This window comes from Tachysurus vachellii, chromosome 1 (genome assembly GCF_030014155.1).
Source record: "Tachysurus vachellii isolate PV-2020 chromosome 1, HZAU_Pvac_v1, whole genome shotgun sequence".
Classification (NCBI taxonomy): Eukaryota; Metazoa; Chordata; class Actinopteri; order Siluriformes; family Bagridae; genus Tachysurus; species Tachysurus vachellii.
This window is the reverse complement of record NC_083460.1, coordinates 36,431,802-36,441,428: the sequence shown is the minus strand read 5'-3', so window position 1 is coordinate 36,441,428 and position 9,627 is coordinate 36,431,802. Positions and strand designations below refer to the sequence as shown.

Sequence of the window (9,627 nt, the reverse complement as noted above, 5' to 3'; positions counted from 1 at the left end):
AGCAGGGTGATGTGATGAGCTCTCTCTCCTGCCTCAGGCTGTGATGTCAATATGAAGCTCAGAAGGTCTAAAACATTTCCTCCTCCACATAACCTTCCCTGATGAAATCACCTGCAAGCCAGCACACGAGTCCACTCACCACTGTGACTGACAGATCAAATAAGAGAAAGGTATAAAGAATGGAACAAAGTAGCATGAAGTGCACAGCGATATTTAGACGAGTTCGGACTAAAGCAGAAAATGATCTGAAATAAGGATTCAATTTGCAATTATTTTGACTTCTCCAAGTTTGTCTCCTGTTGTTTTTAGAAGATTGTGAATCTCCTGTGTACATCTCACTGCGGTTAGTTCCTGTAGCTGCAAGGATTATTATGGAATTTGGCCCAATTCCCATACATGTACACAGAATTAAAGGCTGTGTCCCAAACCACACCATGCACATTAAGCACATCAAGGACTTTAAATAAATAAATTACTTACCAGTTTAAGGGGAAATGTGTTGTAATAGAATAATATTCCACATTGGTTGGTGTAATTTGCCTCAACATGGAGCAGGAGAGCTTGGTTTAAACTTGACTTTGCATGCACATGCACAAACAGTACAACTATCGCTATATGCCAGGGCACGTCTGAGCCAAAACATCTTCGTCCATCAGGTTTCCAAGACCAACTCTAAAATGTTTACTTTTTTTTACACACAGCCAAGCTCTGCCCCACTTACAACTTTCCTCCATCGTTGGGATTGTTCATGAGAATGGAGATGGAAATGGGGTTGGGGACGGGGATGAGGATGAGGAAGGGGATGAGGATGAGGAAGGGGATGGTATGAGGTTGAGGATGAGGAAGGGGATGGGGAAAGGGGTGGGTATGAGGAAAGGGATAGGGATAAGAATGGGGATGGGGTAGCTTAGTGGTTAAGGTGGTTACCAATCCGAAGGTTGTGAGCTCAAATCCCAGGTCCACCAAGCTACCACCGCTGGGCCCCTGAGCAAGGCCCTTAACACTTAATTGCTCAGCTGTATAAAATGAGGTAAAATGTGAGTTGTTCTGGATAAGGGCATCTGCTAAATGCTGTAAATATAAATGTTGATCTATATTTACTAATGAACTACATGGTGAAGTGTGAGTAAAAGTGTCTGAGACTTGTGTGGCTGATTAAACACAGGTATGTTTAATTAGTAGCTGGGTGACTGAACAGGGAAGTGACTGGAGTGTGTTCTGGAGAGTGTAGTCCATGGCAGTCATGTTTAAAGGGAGAGGTGCATGCTGGGTAGTGGAGTTAGTGGACTGCCATGTTATGACCTCACGGCCCTGAACATATACAACAATAGGATAAAAATTTTGTGCTCAATAAATATAATATATGGTTAATCATGTTTGTTAAAATATTTTTCTACCACGTAATGTAGTGTTAACAGTAAGCCTTGGTTGAGCATGGTATGATATGTACAGAATAATAAGTGCTTCGTAAAGTTTTTCAATGCTGATGCATGTACCGACGAGTTTACAATGTGACTTCAATTAGAATTTAGAACTGAAACAAACCTTTATAATAAAAACTATTTTACAAACATATCAAAACTTTAAGAAAGACAGAGACTGAGACTGTGACTGTGAAACTCAGAGGTTTTGCTTTATCTAGAGCAAATGGTGTTTACAGATTCTATCACAGGTGGAAGTTCAACAAAAAAAGGGTCTTTATGTACAGTTACTGCTGCAAAATAAAAGACATAAATACAGATATGGATATTAAATAAGAGCAGCTAAACGAAAAGGCATGCACAGTAAAGCGAGAGGCAGAGTTATAATAGTTTAATACGTCAGCAGAAGCATTGTACTGGCTGCCGTAGTAACAGTCCTTTAAAACACTGGATTCCCCTCAACCACACACACACACACACACACACACACACACACACACACACACACCACCTAAAAAAAGCATTTGCAGCTTAAGTGAACTGAGTCAGCTAGCTGGAATAGTGAGGAAAGGGAACGTACAAAGCACTGAGCCTCTCTAGACTTTTGTAACCAAAGCCTGGGCTCCTAGCAAGTATCCATGTAAACATATCTACAGTATACACACAACCAGGGTTATTACTCAGTCAACTACAGTACGATGCTGCTTCCTGCAGTACACCGTTACAGTACTGGGTTTACACCAGAAGAGATCAGATTTAGCAAGCGACTGCTAAAACACGCATGCGTCAAACATGCATGCAGAAGGGATGGTCGATTAAAACATCGCTAAAATGCTCAAACACTGGAGCACTGCCACACATCATATCTAAGCAAGTAGAAATCTCTCCAATGGAGGCAGATTCCACCATTTAGATGGTTAATATGTCTTTTTTTAGACACGGCCGTAATTTTAGGCTCAAAACGGATAATGAGTGGATCATTTCGCTTTTGGTTTATATTTTTCCAGAAAATATGATCAAAAACGAGACCATTTCAAGCTTGAAATAAGTAGTTCATTAGTAAAGCACTCTAGAAATACGTTTCAATGAGTTGGATAAGTTTATCTCTTATATACTAATCTCTCTGCTAATTATACACATTACATGAATTTGCTTTTCCTTTTTTAACTTGCATAGATTTTTTTTTCCCAGTGAAGCTCTTTGTACTGTTTTCTGACTTTAATACATTGTTTATTAGTATCTGTCCTGTAGTATTAAGTCTAAATCAGGGGTTCTTAAACTTTTTTGCAGTCAGAGACTCTTTTGGACTATAGAAAATAAATTCTACAGAAATTCTCTCAACACTGATTCTCGAGCGTAAACAAAACTCGTTCAGATATTAGCCTCATTATTTGAATGTGTAAAGTGTGTTTATTAATGAGAGGCAGACAGCCTCACAACAACAACTCCGGGGGATTAGGAACAATTCAGTAATAATATTAAAAGTGGGCTGTAATGTTTACCGCCATAAATACATGAATAAATCACAGACACCTGGAGTGGATGGAGCTGAACCCCAGTTTGAGAACCTATGCTTTAGATAATGATCTAGAAATCATGCCCTAGTTGTTAAACTCACTACTACAAGACATTAGACGTAACCTGGATGACTGAACACCGTGTTCATTCAGACACAATGACAGATTACACATCCAGGGCAAAGTGTTGTCGGCTTTTTTCCGATTCACCGAGTTCCCTACTGCTCTTCAGTGTCTAGATGTACAACAGAGACACAAAAAAAACATACCAGAAATGTTTGATCTCATCTTAACACTAACACAACACACTCAACATTCAGCATTGAAGAGCACACAGTGTTGTAACTAAAAGAGCCAGGGTTCAATCAACAACAGCTGTGTGAGAGGAAGAACTTGAAGAAAAAGGCCATACAGCCACAGACGTTTCCACACAACCAGAAAATTGGATAAGTGGTTTGGCTAAAAGTAAATCCAATTTGGATCAGTTTAGAATTATTGCTCTAAAAAATTTACATTTGCACTAAATATATATAAGTCGTATCGGAGTGATGTGTCATTTCATCAGTATTTTAATCCAAAACGAGCCGAACGAATTTTGAAGATTTTGTCAGGTGAATATTTTAGCTGAAAGATTTATTTGGGTCTGTGAGCGTCATTAAGATAAAGGTTCAGTAAGAAAGAGGGTTGTCTATGGAGCAGATTAAGCAACGTCCTTCTATATCTCTATTCTTGGTCTGAACTAGCCGAATGATCGTCAAGCAAATTTAGGTGTAACGGGAAAATCTTTTTTTTTTTAATTGAACCAGAGATAAATTTATCCTTCATTCCTTTCTTTATGGAGAAAAGGACAATTACAACACAAATACAATCAATTCTTGCATATTTAGAATTAAAAGTCCCCCAAAAAGTGAAATGTCTATAGGTGTGCATGAAATTTCTGAATTTTCCAGACATTTGAGGCAAAAGAAGTGTGATAAAGGTGTCTAAACTCCTACATAGGAATGAATGTTCAACTAGTTCATACATTTACTAAAACTTGTTGAATAGACAAAAGCTAAGAATCATACAGCAGCGGATTGTTGTTTTTTCAACCAAGAACTTTTTTTTACATGAATTTGATGTCTGATTGTTTTGTAAATGCATCCAGCAACAGTAAATAGTTTTGCCAAGCTGCTGAAAGAATGATGTTGTTAAAAAGGGCTTAAAGGAGTACTACAGAATAATACACCAGAACTGTAGAATATGTGTAATCACAGCAGCCTTCTTCTGTATGGAGTTTCCCTGGATGCTTCACAGTACTGAGAGAACTGTTTCTCTGAAGGGGTCCAAGCACCAACGTGTTCATGAACATTTGCATGTATTGAAAAAGATTTAAACTTCGGTGCACATGTCTAAAGCCAGATGCAGAATTAATGTTTAAGTCTGTATAACAAGAATTCAAAACTCTAACTGATCGAACCACTTCAACCAAAATGTTTTTATGTTTTGGCATGATAGGGTTCATCCGATACGATTTTGTGTCACATACACATAGATACAGTGTCTATATCATATGCCATCATATTCGTTCTGATTCTGAAAGATTTCTACAGAATGAACTTATAAATTTCTAAAAGTGTTCGAAATATTTGTCCACTAGACAACTGCCTCGAGACTTTCATTTTAAGCTACCAGAATATGAAGAGGTTTTCTCAGTAATGGGCAATTTTCTAAAAATGTTTTCTAAATTGATGTCATTACACATATTCTGTAGATGTGGTAATGAGAGATTTAAATACAACAACAAAAAAGCAAGAGTTATCCTTTAGTGTAGAAACAGACTGAGAATACAGACAAACAGGTCCACTGGACTGAGGCACAGATGTCTGATACATTACACGAGTCAAGATTCAAGAGTAGAGCAATACAAGCAACCCAGTTCAGTACCACATACTGTCCTTTAATTAGCAGAAGACGTCCGACCCTGGGATGTTCTGAAACCGGGTTGTTTCAGTAGAACTGGACGGGGTGTGCGGTTAGGTTTGGCTTCCGATGTGATTGGTCGGTTTAGCTGTGAGACGAGATGTCAGAGGAGCTGCTGCTGTTGCTGTTGGTAGTTTGGGCTCGCTTGATGTAAAGGTTTAGTAGTTTCATCTGCCGGAGGACAAGAGGAAAACCAGACTGAAGGATTACCATGATTATAACACATACTTACTGTAGACTTACAAGGGACAAATGTTCTTAACCCTCTCGTTCTGGCCTTTCTGGTCGGATAGTTGTTCATGATTTTTTTTTATTAAAAACATCAGGAATAATAAATTCAGACTGAAGAAAACGTTCCTTATCTGTAAACTACATGTTGGAGCATAAATGAAATGACAATTTTTAAATGAAATCTCACACACACTCACATACCTATACACACACACACCCACGTACATACATACACACGCGTACATACACAAACGTACATACACACATGTACATACATACACACATGTACATACATACACGCATACATACATACATACACATAAACACACATGTACATATATACAGACAAACACACACGTACATGCATACACAGACATATAAACACACACGTACATACATACACACATACACGTACATACATACGCACACATACATACACACACACACACACTCACACATGTACATACATTCACACATACACGTACATACACACACACACACGTACATACATATACACACAAACACACACGTACATACATACATACATACATACACACACGTACAGTATATACATACACATGTACTGTACATACGTACATACACATATGTACATACACACACACGTACATACTGTACATACACACACACAAACACACACGTACATACTGTACATACACACACATACAAGTACATACATAGACACACGTACACACGTACATACACATGCACACACACACAAAAACATGCACATGTCTGCAGATTTACTTTGCTGCCTGTCAGTTGGGCAAGATGAGGCTTCAGTCCTTCTCCAATCACAGAATAAATTGCCACAAGGCAGAAGACACTGGCTTTCCTCACGCTGCTCTCAGTGTTATCATAACCCTGAAACACAGACCCACACAGTTGAACGTGACACATACAAAAAACAGGACACAATAGTTTTGCTATTAGGTACGTATGTGCTCATGGCTTTGTGAACCTGTAGCACTGTTTAAAAAACCTTATTACTGTAGTGTTCCAGAGTCTTCCTAGAACAGGATTGAACATCTACAGTAACTGTACTAGGTATGTAATGACTGTGTGTGTACGTGTGTGTGTGTGTGTGTGTGTGTGTGTGTGTGTATACATGTACATGTGAGTGCACACCTGTAGTAGGCCGGGGATGATGTCAGGCAGCAGCTGATATAGAGAATCTTCCGGAATGCGCTCGATGACTTTGGTCTGCATTTTAATGGCGGCTAGGTCGATGGGGTAGTCTGCAGTCTGTACAATGGGACACAGAACCTTTATGCACTGCTCCGGGTGGATGGAGGAAGCCAAGGTGGAAGCGGCTTCCTCTGCAGCGCGCACCACCTTAAAGAAACGCAAACAAACAGCAATGAGATGCTAAAGGAAGTGTACTTCTCTCCGGGGCTGTGGCCAAATGTTTGGTGCTGACACTTGGACTGCTCTTGAGATGCTAAGTAAGGCACTTAAGGCACTTAATTCAATTCAGTTTAAATTTTTATTTATATAGCATATATTAACAATGGACATTGTCCCAAAGCATCTTTTGAGAAATATATTTGTATATATATTCGTTATATTTGAGAAATGTATATATTTATAAATAATGTAACCTCTGAACTAGTCATCATTTTTAACTGAGTAAATATTAACGTGAATAACATCTCATATACTCTGCATCTAAATTTGTATTCTAAATTTGTCTAATTTTATTGTGTTGGATTGTGAGAAGAGTAAAATAAAAGAAGAAAATGCCAGAAAATAAGTGATGCGTTCCTTGTTTCCAGTAGAGAGACTAAAATGCCCACATGCCGTCATCGTTCTCATCAGTTTATTTTTTCTGGACTTTTCCAGTTCATCCAGTAAACAGTAAAAAAAACCAAAAACACACCACTTGTGCCTGACCTCTTTGTGGGAGTCTTTGTGCGCCTCCAGTGTTTTCATAATGGTCAGTTCTGCGTAGTTCCTGAAGCGTGTAGGTTGACTGCGTAACATCTCTTTCAGCACACGCAGAGCCAGCGCCCGGATGGTGTGCTGAGCAGGAAAACAACAAGATCACCTGTTAGCCATGGATCCACACACTCCTAATCCAACTCCTGATCCAAAAGCCTTGAAACTTTAAAAACTTGAGTAACGCTACTGATTTTAGATCATGAAATAAAACCAGGATCATGAGCCGGTTCTGTGTAATTTCTAATTATCATTACCATATAAATGAATTGTGGTTACATTTACAGCATTTAGCAGACACCCCTTATCCAGAGTGACGTACATTTTTATACAACTGAGCAATTGAGGGTTAAGGGTTAAGCTTGGTGGACATAGGAATCGAACTCACAACCTTCTGATTGGTAGCCCAACACCTTAACCACTAAGCTACCACATCCCCAGTAGTTATAGAGTTGTCACTTCATTTAAATTTATTTCTATAACATATCTGTTCAAATGAGCTAGATTTTATTAACCGTTCAATGCTACATTAATGCATCAGTAAAACAGGAAAAGTTAAACATCACTTATACAAGATAAGGGAAGGGGCGGGGCTTCCTAAGGTGTATGAGAGGTGTATTTGAGGTGTGTGTGAAGGCTGCCAGGTCACACTGCTGTTAATACTTTACTCATTTTTCTGCGAGTCCTGTATACTGACATGCACTTGGAGCTGTAAAGCGGATCACTCACATCTTTGTCCCCCAGCGTCTCCAGAAGCAGCAGCAGCATGGTTTTAAAATGCTCCTCCCATACGGCTATGCTGTCGTCACGGGTCACCTTCAACAGCTCCAACAGGGCGGCCCGCCTCTCCTCCACACGCTCGCTGTGACTGGACAGTTCCTTCAGGAGATCACCGACCAGCTCCAAGTGCTGTGCAGGGCCTGGCCAATGGCAGAAAGGAAACAAAATAAGGCAATACTCGGATAACTTGTACTTGTTGAACAGCTCAAGAAACTGATCAGTAAAAAGACTATTACCTGTAGAATAACTTTTGGGAGCCATGATTTTGTTTTCACCAAACTCTTGACGACGACCTAAAGAAGAACCAAGAATTCTTCATCGTGTTATAGAATTGAAAATACTCAATTAATCAATCAGTCAATAAGCAAATAAATAAAAACATTACCATCACGAATCTGTTCGACATCATCATCGAACACTGCCTCCTTCAGAGCAGTTTTATCGTAAGTGCTGATGGAGTCAGTGTAGTTGTAGGGATTGTACTCGCGTGTCTTGGGCCCCAGGAAAGGGCGAGGGGACGGTGTATTCAGTAACGAAGTCTTGTTGTCCAGAGCAGTTCGGCCTCCCTCCATCATGTCTGTACCTAGCCGCGGGTCTGCAATGGAGGACGCTACTGCACTCTGTGTGAGACACAAACAATGACACTTAAAATACAAACAACTGGATTGAAAGAAAATCTATATTTGACATGATATGGAAGTTCCATACATGTCATTAAATAGAAAAGAAGCGCATACTTCGATGGGCTTCTGGACTATAGATCTGAATGAAAGATTCAGGGCAGTACAAAATGCAGTTTCTTTGGTCCCTTTTATTAATTGTTTTAATTATTAACATGTACCATGTAAGTAAACTTGACTTGGCATTATGTTCATAATGCATTTCTGATCAAAGCACAGCTGGAGAGATAAAGTAATGATCAGCCCGTTTTATTCACTACAAAGTGAAATCAAACTCACTGCGTCATCTTTCTTGGTGTCACGTTTGATTGGCTCGTAGCTGTCCTCCTGGCTGCGGAAGCTGAAGCTCTGAATGGCTTCAGTGACTCCTCGCAGAGAGCTGTAGATCTCATCTGAGTTCATGTTCTCTGTGTCATATTCCAGCATGCTGCACACACACAAACACACACACACAAGCACACACACACACCGTATAAAAGTCTAGTCAGATTTTATTTTTCAGCACAGTGCATTTTCAGTCATTAGGAATCATTTGAGAATCATCCGGTTCATTCAACTCCACGGAATTATTCTCCCTCGCTTTAATGCTGGTTTAAGTCTTCGACATACTGAATGACAACATTTTAAGCCAAAAAGTAGACAAATATTTTACCACATAAGTAATGCGGTTATACCATTTTGAACAAGTTCATCGTCATATCAGTGTAAATCCCTGAAGCGTAAATATAGCATCATGTTTAGCCATAAATCCAAGTCACAGTGAATCTGTTAAATCCCTCAAATCTACACGACTACAAATGACGACCAGCAAGAACTAATATGGAGGGATTTAGCTAGACTTTTATAAACAGGATTTTAAAAACATTAAACACATTTTACATTGATTTGTGTCTTTTTGCTCTCTAGTGTGTTTTTAAATGAACTCTATTATCAGGTTGGAGTATGCATGAGATTTATTACAGTTCACACAAAAAAAGCTAACATTATGTGATAATCTATGCATGTAATATTTTAGTTTAACTTGTTTTGATAAACACCTAAGACAAACAAAGCTCACAATAACTTTATAACTCAGTAGCC

At 39.1% G+C, this 9,627-nt stretch overlaps 1 protein-coding gene across 10 annotated transcripts in view; it reads right to left on the bottom strand.

Annotated features, from left to right (window-relative positions):
• Positions 1 to 1,611: 1,611 nt before the first annotated feature.
• Positions 1,612 to 9,627, bottom strand: part of LOC132856155 (CLIP-associating protein 1-B-like) — a 72,051-nt gene continuing 64,035 nt past the window's right edge. For all 10 annotated transcript variants that reach the window (XM_060885681.1, XM_060885613.1, XM_060885622.1 and 7 more), the window contains 8 exons: positions 8,827 to 8,974; positions 8,253 to 8,487; positions 8,104 to 8,160; positions 7,817 to 8,007; positions 7,043 to 7,171; positions 6,278 to 6,484; positions 5,897 to 6,013; positions 1,612 to 5,071 (listed from right to left, as the gene is read on the bottom strand). In XM_060885681.1, the coding sequence (XP_060741664.1) occupies positions 4,985 to 5,071; positions 5,897 to 6,013; positions 6,278 to 6,484; positions 7,043 to 7,171; positions 7,817 to 8,007; positions 8,104 to 8,160; positions 8,253 to 8,487; positions 8,827 to 8,974 (1,171 nt within the window). In that variant the 3' untranslated portion in view covers positions 1,612 to 4,984. The remainder of the gene's footprint in view (positions 5,072 to 5,896; positions 6,014 to 6,277; positions 6,485 to 7,042; positions 7,172 to 7,816; positions 8,008 to 8,103; positions 8,161 to 8,252; positions 8,488 to 8,826; positions 8,975 to 9,627) is intronic.